This window comes from Nymphaea colorata, chromosome 4, assembly GCF_008831285.2.
Source record: "Nymphaea colorata isolate Beijing-Zhang1983 chromosome 4, ASM883128v2, whole genome shotgun sequence".
NCBI classification, from domain to species: domain Eukaryota; kingdom Viridiplantae; phylum Streptophyta; class Magnoliopsida; order Nymphaeales; family Nymphaeaceae; genus Nymphaea; species Nymphaea colorata.
Genome location: NC_045141.1, coordinates 19,842,510 through 19,863,146, shown reverse-complemented (window position 1 = coordinate 19,863,146; position 20,637 = coordinate 19,842,510). Strand labels below are relative to the sequence as shown.

General features: G+C 36.5%; 2 protein-coding genes across 2 annotated transcripts; one reads left to right on the top strand and one right to left on the bottom strand.

Annotated features, from left to right (window-relative positions):
* Nucleotides 1-930: 930 nt before the first annotated feature.
* On the bottom strand, nt 931-1,909 carry LOC116253229 (LOB domain-containing protein 29-like). Its single transcript, XM_031627996.1, has 2 exons — nt 1,631-1,909; nt 931-1,359 (listed from the first exon to the last, which is right to left on the bottom strand). The coding sequence occupies exons 1-2, from the start codon at nt 1,907-1,909 to the stop codon at nt 931-933; spliced, it is 708 nt and encodes a 235-aa protein (XP_031483856.1).
* A 6,912-nt stretch (nt 1,910-8,821) lies between these two features.
* On the top strand, nt 8,822-19,562 carry LOC116252094 (3-hydroxyisobutyryl-CoA hydrolase-like protein 2, mitochondrial). Its single transcript, XM_031626151.2, has 14 exons — nt 8,822-9,012; nt 9,101-9,181; nt 9,373-9,441; nt 9,673-9,736; nt 11,930-12,009; nt 13,398-13,481; nt 15,836-15,920; nt 17,315-17,400; nt 17,536-17,657; nt 18,266-18,326; nt 18,461-18,559; nt 18,695-18,796; nt 18,871-18,912; nt 19,018-19,562. Exons 1-14 carry the CDS (start codon nt 8,902-8,904, stop codon nt 19,135-19,137), a joined length of 1,206 nt encoding a protein of 401 aa, XP_031482011.1. The 5' UTR covers nt 8,822-8,901; the 3' UTR covers nt 19,138-19,562.
* The last annotated feature ends 1,075 nt before the right edge of the window (nt 19,563-20,637 follow it).

Genomic DNA, 20,637 nt, shown 5'->3' with positions numbered 1-20,637 from the left:
AACAAGATAGTTAGAAACCCTGCTGCTTATGCTCCACATTTGAAACAGCAAAGTAGCGCAGTAATAAATAAATGATAATCTTCATATCATTCCAAAACTCAGATCTAAACTTCAAATCACTTGATCAATATTGGAGTTATTGAACAATATTAATTTGTCAAATAGTTAGGAAAGGGTGAGATTCATCTTGTTTGGTGAGGAAACATGGTTATGCATGTCATTAAATATGGTTATCCATGAAATCGCAATATTACTACCATTACGAATGATTGAGCCAATGATCATATGGGTTCCAACTTCCAAGAAGATCCATAAGTCAAGTCAAATGACTGAGACTTCCGGATTGACAGGGTCCGAACAATTCCAACTTGCATTTTCTTTTAAAATTTCCCTTATCTCATGCTGCTCGTGGACCGAGTGAGCTGTCTTCCGCGCACATAATGAAAGGCGACAACGTAAGAATTGGAAGGGCAATGGTACTGATATAGTTTAATTTTCTACTTGCTGCATAAAAAAATTAATATGATATGATATAAAGACATAGATATCGATTAACCAGGTAAACTTTATAAGCTGAAGAACGCGTTCTCTTATCATGAGAAAATGATTTTGGATGGAACCGTGGAAATAAATTCCCATCTCCCTTCATTCTTTATGTTTGATACTGTGAAATAGACAAACGCCAAATCCAACGGTGGGACTGCTAATAATTCATATGGGCGTTGTCCTTTTGTGCAAAAATTATGTTTGTCGATCTTATTTGTATTCTCTACGGCTAACAGATTTCACATAAATGAACAAATTCCAATGGAGAGGAAAAAAATTTCCCACGACTTCTTTCCTCCCATTATCATCTGATCTCCTCAGCAGCTTCAAATCTTCAACGTGGGAGAAAATATTACTGAACTTGTCAGCACAGTGTCGTGATAATCAGCCATGGTGATTAAAGCCAGCCGAAAAGGACTGCAGCTCCTGATCCCAGCCGTCCATCTCTTGGTATGAGAACTTGCTTGCTTCCATCTGCATCGCAAGAGCGTCCATCGTCTGCGAAAAATCGCCGAAACGCCATGGTTCTTCACTCACGCTCGTGGAGGAGCTTCCAGTGGCGCCATTGCTGCTGTGCTCCACTGCGCCTTCATTACAGAAGAGACCACAATCTTCATAATTCGCCATTCCTGTGCTCCACTGAGCAGCTCTAATGGCGTCCATGCTATACGTACTTGAGTCTTGTGAGTAGGGGAATTGTGCATGATGATCAGCCAAAGTTCCTTGAGCGGGGTTAGAAATGCTGTTATTAGCAAGGCCTAATTGGGCTGCCTGTGACTTGAGATTGTTTATCTGTGCTTGCAAATTTGCCACCTGAAATATGAGGTAGATACCAACTTCTGAGTCACTTACCAATATGAATTAATGTACAACAAATACTTTGTGCATGACATTAATGCTTCAAAATATTCGATCTCAAGAGGTTTAGCATAACTGGTTAGCCATGGTCTCATCGCTAGCATAAGCTGGTGCGGGCCACTAGCTTTAGGGTTCTAAGCTCTTAATTGAGCGACAAAGTCTCTCGACTTAGGTGCGGTTTCTTCGAGTCACAATTATAAAAAACAAACTCCATTAGAAAGATAACCTGTTGTTGTAGGGCAAAGATGTGAGCTACACAGCCATAGACAGGGTCCCGGAGACGGGCTTGAGCTTCATAAGATATAGTCAGCGCCGCCTCGGCGCGGCTGGACACCGGAATCTGTGAGAGGATCTTGGAGGCATTGCTGGCGCCAAACACCTTGTGGATGGCTGCAAAATGCGCAGCGCCTTGCTCATGGCAGAAGTATGGAGCGAAAACGCAGCCTTTGGCGCACTTCCTCCTCAAGAACTTGCAAGCTCCACAGGGGGATCCGAAGCCTGTCATGTTGGACTCTGGGTAGTTTAGATGAGGAGGGTTGGCGATCATGGCCGTGCCTTATAAAGATGTTGAGAAGTGTGGTTCCCAGTATAATGAATTTAAAATTTTGTTGGTCTCCTTATTGGCATACACCATTCTTTTTATATTAGGCAACTCTTCTTTAGACCTTACACATTTGAAAAAATTTTGTCATGAAATTTCACACTGTTAAAGAGCCTCAAAAGCGACGGATGAATTACCAAAACTTTTGCTTCTTTCTCTCTCTTTCTGCATATATACATATATAGATTTGTTCCCTTGTCAATATGTGGTGGCCCAACTTGTTGAAACGGACCCAAATACCATTCAGTACTAAAGACTGGTCTGTTTGAGGCGTCAAATGTGGACGTTCTGCATCAAATAAGTGAAGCTTATGCTTGAAATGAATAATATTTTCCTTTTCCTTCTCATACAATAAGAATAGTTTACAAATTATAAATCGCTGATTAAAAAATCAACAAATTAAAACACTGATGAGAAAGAGCCGTCTCGCTACCGTTTGACTAGTAAGAGGAGCTTTGCTTGTATTCCGATGCGGAAGAAGAAACTCCGGGTACGAACCATGTTAGAAGTTCACTACACAAGTTGTGGTATCAGGGTTCAGAACTGCTTTGGCACCTTCGACACAGTGGTGCACTCACTCACCCAGGGTTGGAAGATTATATTAAAAAATTAGTGTTTTCGATCAATGGCGGCTCTTCAAGAGCTTCTCTCAACAGTTGGGAACATATTTTTCCCTTTTAATGAGCTCTCAATCCGCGGCTTATACCAACTCATATAAATAAAAATGACCATGAGCTGGACATCCATAGGCACACTGATTTGAGATTTGGAAAATTTGAACCCACCTGAAAAGACTTGAATGGAGCCACTCTTAATCCATTGGCTCCGGAAAATTGTGTACTTGCTGCCAACTTGGAAAAAGCTTCTTTCTCTGTCTGCATAGAAGAAATTTATGTGGGAAACTGCTTTCTACAATTATGAACTTAGTCTCTCTCTCTCTCTCTCTCTCTCTCTCTCTCTTTGTTGCTTTTTTTTTAAGTTATGTTGTAAGCTTTATGGTTCCCCAACAAAGTGTAGAACATGGACTTGAGCATAGTGATTGCTTGCTTTTACTTTCCTCTTTTCTTTACCATGGTGTTCAATGAGAGAGGCTGGACTACCACTGTATCATGACATTGAACAAGTCTTCAAAGACAATCTGCTCCCTACTCTTTCAGGTTGTACTCATGTATAATATAATGTCAATTCTGAAAATGTTGGACCCTTCTGACAGAATAAGTGCAATGCATTTTTCTTTTTCTTATTAATGAAGAAAAGTTGTTTCAATTTGACTGTAAGGAATTTTTAACAACCTGCCTGTTGAAGGCACTCCTTAAGAGCTTTTGGGTTTTGCATTTGAGAGTTTCTCTTTATGTAAGTCAGCCCATTGAAAAGAGATCCGGTGATATTCTTTTTGTCTCCAGTGGTAGAGCTAGAAAAATTGGCTGAAGAGGCACTTATTTAAAAATACTCAAGCCTGTTGGGTGGCACTTATATATATAAAGATAAATATTTAAGATTTCCATTTAAAAATAAATAACTTTTAAGAAATTGGTGTGGGCAACTGCACACGCAAGTCGCCATGTGGTTATGCTATTGTTTATCTCCTTTGTTGCGGGAGATGCTGATTTATTGTCCCAATGCACTATACCTTTGATCGTAAAAAGGTTCTGAAGCATGTTCTGTAAACCCTGTAAGCAAGTGACATAAGAGGTTTCTTTTGGATGGTGAAAATGAACAGTCACTTTTAAGAAAAAAAGAAATTAGTTTTCTTGCTTATAGATGTAGACATATAGTACATATAAATTGTGACCTATGCCGTCAAAGAAATGTCACAAATATAATAAGAGTATATTCGCTCTAGGAATAGTTCCATTCTCATCTATATTTTTGTTGGTGTTGAACATTCTACAAGGGCACGTTTTCTTGTTTTGTTTGATTTCTATTCTATATATAATATTGGGAGAACAAGCGCGAGAAGCATTCAGTTTCCAGTCTATGGATACGACCCAAATGCATCCAACCTGGATCCAGCATGCTCCTCCAGGAAAATCTGGATCGTGTCTGGGCAGGGTGACCCGTACCTTTTATTTAGGTTGAGATAAGGGCATCATGTTGACCAACCGTTTGGTCTGGCTTGAATCCAACTGCAACCAAATTCATCTAGATTGGACCCACAACTTGGCTCTTCTGGGGAGCCATGAGAGCCCACAAATTAAATATGATTATCTTCTATTGGCTGTATAGCTGCACGGTCATATTCAATACAGTAATCCGTTCTCATCTTAATTTTCTTTATCACTTCCATGAGTGATCATTCCAGAGCTTCTCTACTGCTGGTAGCAGCTTGGAGTCTTTCCAGCTTGGTCGTAATGTATTCAAACTGCAGAGTAGCAACTAGGAAACTTATGTAAGCAAAAAATTTAAAATATTCTTGGTCGTGAGTGATGAGACATGTAATTATCCCTATACATAAAAACTTATGATTTGAACATTAGTGATTAATATCAACATAATAGAACTACGAGAATCAATGGCGAGCCCAGAAAAAAATCAATAGTGGTGCTCCAAGACCATAGACACTCAGAAGTCAGAATTGAACTACCATTCATTTGCTGGATCGCTGGTTTGGTGGAAAAGACCGTAACTATACTAGTTATTATTCCCACTTCGTATGTGCCAACGATTATTATTTATTTATTTGTTTTGAAAACAAACCAAAATAAGGATAGAGAAAAGAATAATTCTTTTTTTATTAATCTCGCGCTCTGCGTTGATTAATTAAAGTTTGAACCAAGGATCAATTTAATTTGAATTGGTCAAATGATATAGTTAAACAAATTATTTCTCAATACAAGATGGGGGTTAAGTGTAATGATTCGGCCTGTTCCTGAGCTTGAGCTCTGGTTCAGTAGATCTCAACCTTACCTCTTAGCAGTTTTGGTTTTAACCCTTAAAAAAATAAGGAATAAGGACAACTAATCACTTAATAATTCTTTTTATATGCCAATGAAGATCTCTCATCATCTTAAATAAGAAACTAAACTTTTTTGAAGTGTCACATTCCACCCCCCTTAAGACACACACATCCATGCGTGAACTCCAAGTCCGAGTGTTGAACCGTGTTCTGAACCCATTGTAACAATTCGATCCACTTCTTAGCTAAGGCTCCTAGTTCAGCGGATCCCAACCCACCCCATAACAGCTTTGGTTTTAACTAAAAAAAACTATAAACCAAAACAATTAACTATTTAACAACCATTTTTACAAGTCTTGAAAATCTCTTATAATTTTCAAGACAGGACTGACTTCTATAATGCTACGTTAAGAGATTATTAGATTTTGATATGAATCATATGATCCAAAAATAATTCAACCCAACAAGACCTTTCATCCAAATTAAAGCACTAACTAATTCCAAATTTGAATCGCAATCCTATTTGTTTATCTTATTTTGATCAGTTTGCGGCCCCAGCTTTTCTTGGCCCAGTCCTCATTTTTTTACCGTGATTTAGAAGACGAAGATGTATAAAAAAAATGCTAGTTACAACTTTAAAGCTATTGAGAAGATAACAAAATAGGAAGTGAGCGACACATAGCACGATGAATCGAATGGGTTTTATCATTACGTGACGAGGCGATGAGCAATTGGTCCAAGCCCGGCGAAAAATTGACTGGTCAAAGTAACGTGAAGCCCACTTCACAAGTGTGATCGATTGACCGGAAGCATAGATACTTTCTCATGGCTTTAATTTATTAAGGACCAAGCAACAAGCCAATTTGCATTAAACAATATACTTGGTTTTGTATGTGTGCTGCAATAAGGAGAGACATCTTTTTGGCACTACGTAGAACAATACTACCGTGACATTGACTAAGTGCTCTGTACATTCGCTAAATTAGACAGTGCAAGTAAGGTTGAGCTCTCAAAAACCGCAATTCAAGGTGGAGTCTCTGTCTATCTTCGTGCAATCCACCCCGCATTTGAGGAGAGGAGATGCTAGCTACTTGGGCCGATTCTCCAATCCAGTAGAAACTAGAAACACGGTCATGTGCTTGTGGTCTCCACCAAGTAAAGAATATAGGAACAGATTGACAACTATTGAATAAAATGTTTAGAAAGATTCATTAGATAATGAACTGTTAATATAATTTCTAAGTTTTCTCTCATAACAAATCAACAATTTGAAGCACATTTCTTATGTATTTTTTTTTTAAGCAGCAAGCATGAACATATAAATGTAGGGATTGTTTGACAGTATGTTAGTGTTCTATGTCAAAGATTTTGTGAAACATTTTGAAAATTATAGCAAATTCATGAAGGACTTTATGAACCTATCTCAACTTTTAAAGATAGATGCATAAAATAGTCACATATTGTCGTTGTTGCCAAACAACCCTATAAGAGAACAAGTCTCTTCGACATCTTTTCATCAGCAAAAGATTTTTCAGTGTGACAAGTAGGAAGGTTGTGTGCTTTGACTAGACTAAGATGAAGTGACTTCAACAACGAAGAACAAGCATGTCAGATTCACATGTGGAAAGACCATGCAGATTAAATTAAGTGATGACGTTTTGTCTGGGGATCAATAGACTTTGACTATGGCAGGGCAGAGAAATCCAATTCTTCACATGTTTAAGAATGGAAACGGCCAATTAATGAGAAAAAGTAGCCGTTTTACTTTTAAGTTTGGTTGAACGAAACATAGGAGCCACATTGATCAAGTGGTTTCCGCATTTATCGCTTACCGTATAACTCTCATGTGAGTGACGAATTAGTCTTGTTCGATCGTTTTCCCAAACACACGTTCAGTATTTAATCACCACTCTCTCGTACTCATGCACATAGCGAATGGTGTACAATGTAGCTAGTTGCGCTAGCAGCACATGAGTAAGAGTTTGATTCCCGTGGGCGCTACAACTTTCAAAGCGAAGCAAAGTGATGGGTCTCGGTTCCATTCACTCTCACACTCTCTTCTCACAGCGCTTACCATAGCTGACGACCTCAAACATATGACACAATATGGGGTGCGTCACTTATCTATGGGTGTTGCTCTTTCTTGTGGTGTTTATTTCTCTCTCTCTCTCTCTCTCTCTCTCTCTCTCTCTCATATATATAATATTTGACCTCGTGCCCCCCCTCTCTCTCTTTCTTTCTCTTTATCTCTCTCTCTCTCTCTCTCTCTCTATATATATATATATATATATATATATATATATATATATATATATATATATATATATATATATATGAAAGTTCACAAAAACCAGACCACTTGGTTAAGAGACAAAAACTAGACTTATTGAAATCAATTATTATTTGAAATCTCACACTATAGATATTATCTTATGAGTGATTTGACGAGAAGCATCTATCAAGTTAGTTGTTTCCTTACTTAGATAATGTTTTTTTAATAGTAAAAAAAACGAGCGTGTCTTATAACATCAAAATTTTAGTAGTATAAAGCTCCTTTTCTTTACAAGATTGACTTGAACTAAAGCTTGATTTATATTAAATTAGTGTTTATAAATTCATTAGAAGGTTTGGATTTTGTTTAAAACACTGTTTTAACATGAATTTAAGAGGTCAGGTTTTTATCTCTTACCTAAGTGGGTGATCTGGTACTTACCATACTTATATATATATATCACTTAAAAGTTGGCTATTTCCAATGATAATACGAGTTTATCTATTTATATAGGTAAGCTTTGGCTCAGTAACAAAAACAGTTTGAATATAATGAATGAGTAAACGATGACTCTGGCTACCAAAAGTCACATAGTTTCCTTATGATAATTTACAGTGTTGAATGATTGAAAGAAAAACAATGAAAAAAATGTGTAAACTAATATAAATGTCGAAAATGTCCATCGTCTTTTTATCCGTGTTCTTTTCACAATCTTTCATCATGTTGAATCTATGCTGCCATGTGCTAGCTGTTGTTGGATTACTAAAAATTAAAAATTTAGCATTAAATTTACCATGAATTATCTTCAAAAATGTTATATACCGTTATTGTTATAAACTGTTGCTAATGAATGACTGTTTTTTAATTTATTAGGATTGGACTGGCAAGGCCGTCAACTGACCCATAAAGGCCTCAATGAACCTGTTGTCTGCTCCTGTCCTGGTAAGACTGACTGGAGATTATAAGGGGCTTTAATCTAAACTCTGTTTTCATTAATTTTAAATTATCCTCTTTGTTATCATTTAATTTCTGATTATTCATTTAATTGCAAGAACATCAATACAATGCAACAAATCCAACACATATCAAAACACATCTAACAATCTTAGCAAAATACACTGATATACCATAAAAATGGAGCTCTCATTTTCTCGGACACTATAATAAATATTATATACACTCAATTTACACATTTGCTTTCATTAGTTTTTGGTAGTTTCATGCATTTTTTCCCTTCATTTTCCAACATTAATTATTTTAGTTACTTTTTATTTTCTTGTATTATTTCCTTTTTAGATGTATGCCTAAAGACCAATAAAAAAAAAGAGTTTATTGTGTTTGAATATGAAACGGGAAAAAAAAGGAGAGCAAAGGAAAAAAAATGGGATGTGTATGCTCAATCCTTTCAAAATGTAAAGGGACAAAGGAAAAAAAATGTGTCTTAGAAAAATATAAAAATTTGTTTTCACTAGTTTTCGATGATTATATTCATTTTCCAGCGTTAATTCGTTTCCATTATTTTTCCTCTTTCTTTTCTATATTTCCCCCTGTTTTTCAAAGACCCAAAACTCTTTTCTGAACCGGTTGATCCGAACTCATACCCGGACCCGAAAACCTTGATATTTGCAGTACGCAGAAGAGCGAGCGATCAGAGCAGAAAAGAGACGCTCAGCTCCAGAACAAACGGTACACTTGACGAAGGCGCAAAGAGGGAACGGTGACGGCGGGATGCAAAGGTGCATTGCCTCAACAAGGAGGAGGATACCTCCTCTCTTCTCTCAATGCAGGCGCCTCTCTTCTCCTCCCAATCAAGCCAAGGATGGAAATCTCGATGACCAAGTACACACACACACACTCTCTCTCTCTTGCTCTCTCTAACATTCTACTCTGAACATTTATAGGCATCTATTTCTATTCTCAATGGTAGGTCTTGGTTGAGGGAAGATCTTATTCTCGGACAGCAGTTCTCAATAGGCCTTCGTCTCTCAACGCCCTAACTACTAACATGGTATATACTACCGAGAGAATTTTTTTATGTTTCTCTGGCCTTTGTGAATGGTGATGGATCGTGCTTACAATCATGCAGTTCGCTGTTACATTCTTATTTCTTTGGTTCTATGGACGAAAGAAATTGTGCTTATGAAAATATTTTTGGACATGTCTATGATGTTCATTACAGTTTTGGTTCGTCTTATTCAGGGTGTTAGGCTCAAAAAGCTGTACGAGGCCTGGGAAGACAACCCTGATATTGGTTTCGTTGTGATGAAGGTATGCTTGGCTCTCTTTCTGGGGCCTCAATGCTTATCAGTCATGTCTCGATTTGGCCCCTTTACTTGCGTTTAACAGATGTTATTATCGTGGTTGGTACTTGCTTTCGACTGTTGGAATCTTCAACGCTTGGGGCCTTGTTTTCGTAGTTAGTTCTCATCTAAACAGATGGTAATTACATTGGAAGCGTGGTTTCGTGTATTGATCCGCTTGTTTCTTGCGTATATGAAGGGCAATGGGAGGGCATTTTCTGCTGGTGGAGATATTGTCAGCCTTTATCGATTAGTGGGTGAAGGTATTCTTCATCTTTCTTAAACTATTGCCCACATAAGATTCTGGGGCAAATATTGATTTTATACCGCACATTTCCTTCCTCTGGGTCATGCTTAATTTTAAATGTCACGATAGTATCTATTTCTGTTTCTTGCTTTGTAGCAAGAGATTTTTAAATGGGCTACTCCACAGATTTGTTTTGAGGCCGTGGGTTTCAAGCATCAAGAATGTAGAAATGGGCATGGGATGTGATACGAGAAGTCAAATGGGGGTGTAAGTGAAAGATGCTCTGAGGCCTGTGTCAAATGGTTGTAGTAGTGAAGTAAAGGACGTGGCAATAAGTAGAAAGCACGTTAGGAACAACTATAGAACAGCGTTATAATTTAGAAAGTGAATTCCAATCACAACAAAGAAGCAAGTTTAAACCCTTATGATGGTAACAAGAAAACATGACATATACTAATATAAAATGTAGAAACATGGAAGAAATGTCTTAGAAATTAACTAAAACCATTAAGAAGGGAGCCGTTGAGGATCAAGTTTCACATCACTGACTAATGTCAATTGTTAAATGTGTTTCCCCACTCCTCCCCTGTTTGGGTAACTATGGAGTTCATTCTTGCAAATCATGCTACTGGGAGTACTTATGGGAGATTCTAGTAACTGTATCTCATATACTGGAGGAAACAGTAATTGAAATAATTTTATTCAAACTATGAATTTTAAAAGCCATCCATGGCTACAAGTATATTAGTAAGTGCTAATAGTGTTTTTGAAACTAAATATCAAAATCCAAGACTCTGAAAATAGAGCCAATTTTAAATGACATCTGATCATTTATTTTCAGTATTACTATGATCTTGCCACAATGTTTACTTTTTTAAAACTTTCATATCTGAGTATTCATATATGTGCTTAAGTTCACCATGATTTGTTTAAGTCAGTACTTTTGAACTATTTCTTCAATGACATTGTTTTTGAAACTAAATATCAAGATTCAAGACTCTGAAAATAGAACCAATTTTGAATGACACCTGATCACTTATTTTCAATATTACTATGATCTTGCCACAATGTTTACTTTTTTAAAACTTTGGTATCTTAGTATTCATATATGTCAGCATGATTTGTTTAAGTCAGTACCTTTGAACTATTTCTTCAATGACATTGTTTTATTCCATATTTTCCCTTGTAAAGAAATTGATAATAACTTTTTTTCTCTGACATTGTTCGGGCATACAATTTTCTCGTAAGGGCTTTACAAAATATCACGTAGACTTATTATGTGGCTTGGCAAGTGTTATAGGATCAAAGTGCATCAGATCAATACCAGTTAAGAATACAACTGCTCAACAAGTGCATACACTTAGAAATCTAAAGTTAAACTGATGAGCCTGCTTTAAAATGCATATCTTGACTTGTATGACCTGCTTTTGTAATAAGATATGTAAGACAAAGTATCAATTTGTTTAGATGGACCAATACATTGCATAAGAAAATGAAATTAGTTGGAATATGAAATTACAACTTCACATTCAAATGACCATGAATTGCATAAAAGATTGGTAATACGATAGTGTGAGGGCATATTCTATGGATAACATGCATATTTTTTTACCAAAAACTACCAAAATTTAAAAACCTTAACTGCTCCTGCTATAAAATAAATTAAACTTTAATGTCTATATTTTACCATAGTGTGAGGGCATATTCTATGGATAACATGCATATTTTTTTACCAAAAACTACCAAAATTTAAAAACCTTAACTGCTCCTGATATAAAATAAATTAAACTTTAATGTCTATATTTTACCATAAAAAATTCCAACTTTAGCAAGAGAACTTACTTCTCTAAATTGAGAAACTATACCTATTCATCAAAATAGATGATAGAGGAAGCTTGCTGGACCTCTATGTTTTGGTCTCCAAGCTATTTATCCGAACCACCAAGGAAGCAAGAAAATGGAATTTGTATTCAAGAAATCTATTTGTTTTTGCACCACTTTTTTGAAAGCAATACTCTATTTAATCCTGTTTCCTTTTTCTCCTTTTCTTTTCCTTTTGAATGATGTTTTCGTACTTTCATTTTATGTCCATTTGGAAATTTTAAGGTATTAACCTACCTTATTATCTAATTGTGCTTGGCCTGATTTGGATGTTCTCTTGCCCTTTCTTGCCATCACAATGTTTCAAACTCGTGCTTATATTGTGTAGGAAAATTTGATGCCTGTAAGGAGTTCTTTGATAAGTTATATAGTTTCATCTACCTGCTGGGAACGTACATGAAGCCACATGTGAGTAATATTTTTTCTATATTGCTCATAAATTCATTTGATGTTCAATGAGACCACAGGGAAGTGATTATGAGTTGGCTAATTTATATCCATTATTTAGCATTGAGCATGCTTGTTGTTGCCTTAAGCCACACGACTTACTTTTCATTCCATATATTGGAAAAAGACCCACTTACATGCAAACTGACACACACACACACACACACACACATGAAAGCATAGGAGTTCTACTCAGTAGCAATAGTATGACAAATAGCACATTCAAAACTGTGATCAAACCAAGGAAATTTTGAGTTATTAACAGAAAATAAATTATTGATATTGATAAAAAAAACTACCTTTATATGTTTGATGATACTTTTACTATGGCTGTTTTTTGTCTTTTTCTTTGAATGAACATGGCAGTGCGGTGTATTGCGTTAAATTTGTTCCATATTTTCTTACCCTCTTTCATCAATTTCTTTTCTCAGTGATGCTAGATTTTGCAAATTTGTAGTGAAGGGTTTCAAATCTGATCTATATGATTATGCTGGTTATATATTGGTACAGATAACCATTTGGTGTTCTCCATATGAAATGTGTCTACCAAGAGAGTAGAGACACATGGTAAGAGAACTGTTGATAAAAATGTGATAGGTTACTTCTCTTGGTGACGTTTGTTTCTTTATTTTTGTTGTTTCATTTATCTACAAGGCTGTGTAGATAAGAGAGGCTGGGTTTCTTATTGGAAAAAATTGACTAGAAGCTAATTCCTTTATTTCAACTATGCATAATAAGGATGGGTTAGCCAAGTGCCCATGGTACAGATCAGAACCAGATGAGATTTGATGCTTGTTTTTATTGTTGTCTCTTTGGATATGGTCTGAGATGCCAAGGGAGTCCAAATTTACCCTTTGATTCCATTCTTTGGCTTACTGGTGCTTCTCTGTTGTCAAATGTAAATTTGTCGAAACATGTGAAGAATGTTTGGAGTATGGGTTTATCTTATTGAATATGGAAAAGGTCTTCTGAATGATCATTCAATTAGAAAGGTAAAATTAGAAAAGAATACAGATAAAAATATGGAATAGAGAGGGGGAAATTCTCATTTAGGGGCACATTTTTTAGCCATAATCCCAAAATTGGCCTCATTTTTTAATTTCTTGGATACTAGCCCAACTTCTGTGAAATAATATTGTCCGTATTAGTTTGTATTCACAATTGACAAAAACTAAACAAAAGAAGAATGATCTTAAAAATAGACAGAAGTGTTATTTTTGCTGCTTTATTGGTGTGTTTCATCATTTCATGCGATGCTTTCATCTTCTTATGGCTGACAACTGCTCGTGTATTGTTTCTCACATGATAGTGTACTATTTATTAATGGATCTTTTTTTCCTCTTGGGCAGGTGGCTCTATTAGATGGAATTACCATGGGAGGTGGTGCAGGAATTTCTCTCCCTGGAATGTTTCGAGTGGCGACAGACAAAACGGTCTGCTATCCTTTAAATGTTTTGAATATATTGTCTCTTCCTCAAAACAGATTGGTGTGGTTCTTGTTGATTGTTGTTTTGGCGATGGTGGGTTACAACTCTTTTAGTGGCATGTTGTATTGAAGCCCATATTCTCGAGTCCTGGCCATTTTTGTTGTCATCTTAACACTGTTGACTTAGACTTTTTGAACATCTGTCCCACAGTAAATTTGCATTGTTCTCGCCAATGTCACCTGGGTGCGTTTCCCAGGAGCTCGCACCCGCACCGACGCGTTGCGGGTGCGGGTTGGTGCGCTCCAGGTGCGCACCCAATCCGCACCCGATGATAAGGCTCGCACCCAAACCGCACCCAGGGGAGTTGGATCAAGTTCCGAGTCGAAACCAAATCCAAACCAACTGCGTGTATGGTTTGGATCTGGATCTGATTTCGGGATAAAACCAGATTAAAAATCCACAAAATCAAATCCCCGTCGGCCGTTGCATCTAATTGAATACATCTATAGATATATTATATGTTCTCTTTACTCTTTAAAAAAAAAACGATACAGGACTAAAGAATGGTGGCTTTCATAAAACGATCTGTTTGCCTTTTTTTCAAACATTTCTTTTTTGATTTTTTCCCACTATCATAAAAATGTATAATTTTAATTGTGTTATTCATTTTCTACGAAAAATTAATAATAATAATAATATTAATATTAATATTAATAAAATATCTTCACCGCACTGCCGCACCTAATTTTTTTGAGATGTGCCGCACCGGCACCCCGCATTCAGGTGACATAGGTTCTCGCATATGGTGGTCTATGTGGTGATTCTATGCTATGCCGCATGCGCGCGGGGTGCGGGATGCGGCAAGTTCCAAAAAAATTTGGTATTAATGCGGCGAGAGAGTATATATATATATATATATATATATATATACATACATACATACATACATACATACATATATATGTTATCTGTTATATAAGTAATTTTATTTGTCTATATTTTTAAACTTGTTTTTTATTAAGGTTACCTTAATCTCATACAAAATTCAAAGTTTTATTAAATAAATTAGGGTAGGGGAGAGAGAAGAGGGAAAGACTGGAGAAGGAAAAAAATGAAAAAAAACAAGAGAAAAGAACAACGGGTGATGTTAGCAACACCCGATTTGGTTTAACCGAGTCGACCGCACCCGCATCCGCACCGACGCGGGTGCGCCACCATATTTGGCGCACCAGTGTGACTTAGATTCTATGTGACAGATCCTTTTTTAAAATTTAGTTGCTCATGAAATAGTTTTTTTTTTTCCCTTTTCCTGAATGAAAATAACTTCTATTACACAAAAGGGTCCCCAACATGTGATGTCACAATAAAAAAACTACAGATAAAAAGTGGACTGTCCATGATTAAATCATAGAGGGACCAGGTGAAGCTGAACTAACATGTTTCCATCCTCACAACAGGTGGAAAGTCGGTCCAATCTGCCATTGCAAAAGAGTGGGTTTATTAAAGCAGCTATAAATATGATTATATGACAATTCTGAGCCCTAATAAATTATCATACTTGATGAAACTGCCAATCGATATCCCATCTTTTGTAGTCAACTTAGGTGTTTGCTTGCCGAGAGAAACCAGCCACATCAAAGCTGCAGCTCTTGGATTAGGGATTATGATTCCTGAGGATATCTATCGACCTGTGCAAGCATGGTCCTTTCATTAAATGGTAGGTGGTGAAAACTGTGTAGTGATCTGAGTGTTGTGCACTCTTATTATTTATGCACAGGGTTATTTGCTTTGTGGCATTTAATTAAGTGTGCAGGACACATCCCATCCTGGAAGTCAGGTGGAGAGAGAAAACAAGTTAGTCATCAATTGTTAATGCAGCTTATCTCTTGTGAATCTGTGATGTTTAACATGTTTGTAATCCCTTAATATTATCAATTGTAATGATAAAGAGAGAAGGCAAAGGCAATTTCACATGAGGTGATTCACAATAAATAATGTACATTGTGAGCTCTTATTGGAAACATGTTTGTCTAGCATACAGTTATTTCTCTTTTGTTATTTATAATTATGCCTGTTATCTAGTTCTTTAGACTGCCATGCGTCATCACATAGTTTGTTGAGTTGTGTTTATGCTGACTTGGAACTCTGGAGAGACTATGATTCTATTTCTGGGGCTCTCTAAGATCGCTAGATAATATAATTGAGTGGTCATTTGCAGCACAGGGTATTTAACATGAATCTGTGTTTTCTATTTGGCTGTATAGCCTTCGTGATGGTCTCAAGAAGTTAAGTTGTTCAATTACTTTGCTCCAATGTATACATGGCTTAACACTGTTTATGTTGTGTATTGTCTGGTACAGGTGTTTGCCACCCCAGAAACCCAAATTGGATTTCACCCTGATGCTGGTGCTTCATTCTACCTTTCACACCTGCCTGGATATTTGGGTGGGTCATTCATCATTGTATCCCTTGTTTCATGGTTTAATTTATCTGAGCTGTTGTGAGGATCTGATTCTGCTCTTAAATATTGTCTGGAATGAAAAATTGATTTTTCTTTTAGCATGAGATTGGAGTTGATTTGTAAACCTATCCCTTACTGGGGATAGACATGACCCAGGTTCCTTAGCGATCTTCGAGTTATCAAGGTTATAGCTGTGGCTCTATGGTTTAGGCATGTACTCAAAACCAGTGCAACAGAAAACACGTTTTATTCCAAAAAAATGCAAAAAAAATGAGGTAAGCTGAAAAAAGGTAGAACAATGCTTTTTTAAAAACACCAAAATGAAAAAGAACATGTCTTTTCACGTTTGTTTTTGTTTTTTTTTTCGTTTTTCCAATTTTTTTTGCATTTTTTCATGTTTTTTACATTTTTTAGTTACCAGATTTTTTTTCACATTTTTCATGTGTTATTTTTTGGATCTTTTCTTTCTTCATTTTTTTTTAGAACTTGCCAAGATTTTTTGGAGAAAAACAACTCTGCCATATTATATTCAAGAAAAACCTCACCATCAAATTTGTCCAGGCACATCATTTTGACTGAAGTGAACACATGACAGAAAATATAGTCTCCTGTTTGCTGCTTTTAATTACTCTAGTTCAATATTTCTCATAATGTCAATGCAGAGAGAACCATTTCTGACCTTTGGCCATGTTAGAGTTCCCTGTCCTATTACATCATTACATGTTGCATGTTCATGGTCATATTTATGTAGAAAGTCATTCAAGTGAAATTTTGAGGTGTTCTTTACAAGAGGACTAATTTGATATGGAATGGGTGAGGATGCATAGGGATATTAGTTCCTCAGTGGCTCAGAGTCCTCAGATTTCGATAAAGGTTGAAGCCGCAGCCAAGCTGAACTTAGACTCTGCACTTGGCAAGATGCTGAGACCCATAAAACCTAGCTATTTTTAGCTCTTCAAACTCAATGGGGTTTGGTCTGGCAGTAAATTACTTGACAATAATTAACATTCTGGTTGGGCATTTACCTGGGACTCATTCTTATTATAGGAGCTGACATTGGAGTATGTCACGAGATACTCATGGTTAGATACCCAGCATGAGGGATGATTATTATCGTTTATTATCTTACTCAAATCTCTCCAGGGCTTGTCATAAATTTAACTGTTAGTTGCTTTGCATGTATTTGCATGTTCTTCAGAGTGTGCTGGTTAAATATGGTACCACATATGCCTTTTTCGTATGCATTCTGTTGGCACTGTAGCCAAAGGGGCAGTCATATTGCACTGTAGCCAAAGGGGCAGTCATATTGTATTTTTCTTTTAATCTACAATAGTCGAATGGATTAACAAACAAGGAATAATTGTTATCTTGTTTTTAGGGGAATACTTGGCGTTAACTGGAGATAAACTCAATGGAGCAGAGATGCTCGCCTGTGGCCTTGTTACCCATTACTCCCTTAGTGCAGTTTGTACCTGCTCTGGCTTCTGAATTTCATCTGTCCTGATTTGGGCTCTCTCTGTGATGCTATGAACTATAAAAAGCTTTTGAAAATGCAAGTTCTAGTTGCACATAACAATAACATTCTTGTCATATGTGCAGAGGCTTAATTGGATTGAAGATCGTCTAGGTAAACTAATAACTGATGACCCTTCAGTTATTGAGACAACTTTGCAACACTATGGTGACATTGTTTATCCAGAAAAGAGAAGCATTATCCACAGGTACTGAGCCCCCTGCATGATTAATTGCATATTAGTGTTACCATTTGAAAGAACAAATTTGAAAGGGCTTATGTAGTTGAAAGCGCTAGGTGACACCTAAATCATGGACCTCTCCTGAACCTAGTCTCCTATGCCGTAATGAAAAAACGTAAAGATGTAATCGTTATCAAATTCAAATAAACAAGTACTATCATTTAGAAAACGGATCAAGTAGAATGTAAATGCAAGCAGTAGATGAGGGAAAAACATCTGACATATCTGTTACAGGAAAAGAAGTTATGATTTCTGTGTTATACATATCAATTTTTGTTAAGGTTTTCTTAGGCAGATTTTGGAATTTTAGAACTTGAAAAATATGTGAAGAAAACTAAAACAAGTTCTGGAAGAATAACAGTTTTCTGTATTTTTTCAGAAATATAAGTAAGGAATTAAAAGTTTTAATAAAACATGAAAAAGAAGCAAAAGAATCAAACTTGAGAGTATGAGTGGGAGCTTGTTTCGAAAATTTCAAGAAAATATCAGGAACATCTCATGATAATATCTTGAATTTTTTTTCTTTCTATGGTTATATTCCATAAGTATTGCAATTCTTCCTTTTGGAAATGCAGGATCGAGATGGTTGACAAAATCTTTAGCAATGATACTGTTGAAGAGATTATAGATGCTTTGGTAAGCTTCCAATGCTATGCTAGTAGTTCGAATTAAGGTCTTCATATTTTATAGAATATTCCAATTTTGCATGAATGGTTTTACTTGTATTACTTAGTTATCAGCAGATGCTCTATTAATATGAAATCAATCAGGAAAATGAGATTGCTGTGTCCTCGGATAGTTGGTGCTTTTCAACTCTTAAGAAGTTAAAGGAGGCTTCTCCCTTGAGTTTGAAGGTTTCCTTAAGATCTGTAAGTCTGTCTGTTTATATTTTTGTGTATCAAAGTATCTCTTTCATAAATGAAGATGTGGTGAACCACTTGGAAATTAGCGTTTCTGCTCTTATTTAGCTAAGCATCACTCTTATTTAGCTTACATCATTGTAGATACGTGAAGGCAGATACCAATCTCTTGATGAATGCCTAAAACGTGAATACAGGATGTCTCTTAATGGGATGTCTAAAAGGATCTCCAGTGACTTTTTTGAGGTTTGTCTTGCATTCTTGGACAAATATTTTATTTGTCTCTATGAAATCTGAAGATTGACATGATTTTCGAATAGGGTGTTCGAGCTCGACTAGTTGATAAGGACTATGCACCCAAGGTAAATGATGCTTATTGAGGACATTATGTTCTTTCTTTGTGCTTTTGAGATGATATATCTCATTCTTTTGCTCATTGACACTTTTGCTGAATAATCACCTTGCAGTGGGATCCTCCTTCCTTGGATAGAGTGTCCAAGGATATGGTGGATCAGTACTTTGCACCACTTGGGGAATGCGAACCAGAGCTCCAACTTCCAACTATGCAGCGTGAAGCCTTTGTGTGATCCTAATTGGAACTCATGTGGTGTTCAGTGTTGCAGTCTTGTATGCTTTACGGTCACAAACCTGACTGTGGAAGAAGCTGGAGAAGATGCACCTTTACTTTTGGGAAGTATTCCTGCTTAGTACTACAGAAGTGATTATCATCGGCGGTCCATCAGTTTTGTGCCCTTTTATGGGATGTGCCTCCCCGTTTATGTGGATTGCACATATTCTTTCTCAGGCCGCAATTCCAGAATTTGCTGAGAAGGATCAAAGAGGTTGAAAGATTTTGAAAATGAAGTGCTTAATACGGTGAATCTTGTATCCAATTGCAAGTGATCATGGAGAAAATATTTTAGAATGGCCTCCTTGTACTTTTTTAATGCGTCCAAGCAGTTTATAATTGCACATTGGGCTCACTGCATATTTAAGTATGAAACTTAGGACATTCTAATCGTTGAATATCTTAAAATTAAGCTTTAAAGCTTTTTTTACTATCAGAAAAAAAAAGAACTCTTTTACTGCAACCAAGCAGCTTGTATTTGCATGTTGGGGTCATTGCATATTAATGTCTGAAAGATATGACGTTCTAGTGGTTTATTGCATCATCTAGCACATGTATTATGCTCAATCATGACAGCATAACGAAATTCAGAACGATCTCTTTTCTTGATTAAAAATTTAGAATAGTAGCTGAAGCTGTTCCCAGAAGAGAGGCTATGGATTCCCAAGTGACAGCATAGCAAGATTTAATACAGTCAACCCGTATTGCCTTCAGGACCAACACAGTAGCTGGAGCGCAGTCAGAAGAGCATGAATACAAGGACGTTCCACCCCCTTCCATTTCACTATCTTACTCGAGTAGGATCCGTTCTATAGGTTATGCAATTGAATCATTAATTATTAAGGAAATAAATCAGGACCAATTATCATAGCAACAAAAATTGAAGTGAAAATGTTGGCATTGTTCCAAGATTTTCATTTTTAATTGCTGGCAGCTCTGAGAGTTGATTATTCTGGCATTATGGATTTACTAAATCCATGCATACGATTTGAATCCGGAAAACATCTAACAAAGAAAGATATGATCCAACTTAACTAGCTTTTCAGAGAACACTAGGAGTTCCCTGAACTTACAGAATCTGGTTGGAAGGAAAAGTATAGGTCCTTTAAATCAGTTGATGCCTGCTGGACCTTTTCACACCATGGCATAAATACAGAAAAACAATAACATTAGGTCAAATGAAATAAGAATAGTTGGTCGTGCAAGACATCTTGAATTAAGGGCAACATGATCGAAAGGTTAATTACGAACACATTATTCCAAACAGCCTCGGCTAAGAAAACAAGTATCTGCTTAAAGCCTGAACAGCTCAGGACACACCTTAGACCAAAGTCGTCTACGTTGAACGAGATAGGTGGATAGTTAGGTTGCACTTAAACAATCGGGGGCTTCATGTAGGAGTCTTCAAGGAAACTAATGCACTCTTTCACGCCACTATGGAGTTTCAAGCATCCCCCAT

Bases quoted from the DNA above. Each gene is read 5' to 3' on its own strand.
- LOC116252094 (XM_031626151.2), top strand. From the start codon at position 8,902: ATGCAAAGGTGCATTGCCTCAACAAGGAGGAGGATACCTCCTCTCTTC. The intron at 17,658-18,265 runs GTACTGAGCCCC...TTGGAAATGCAG, and splicing joins AAGAGAAGCATTATCCACAG to GATCGAGATGGTTGACAAAA. The intron at 18,797-18,870 runs GTTTGTCTTGCA...ATTTTCGAATAG, and splicing joins TCTCCAGTGACTTTTTTGAG to GGTGTTCGAGCTCGACTAGT.
- LOC116253229 (XM_031627996.1), bottom strand. From the start codon at position 1,909: ATGACAGGCTTCGGATCCCCCTGTGGAGCTTGCAAGTTCTTGAGGAGG. The intron at 1,360-1,630 runs GTTATCTTTCTA...CTCATATTTCAG, and splicing joins TCTTTGCCCTACAACAACAG to GTGGCAAATTTGCAAGCACA.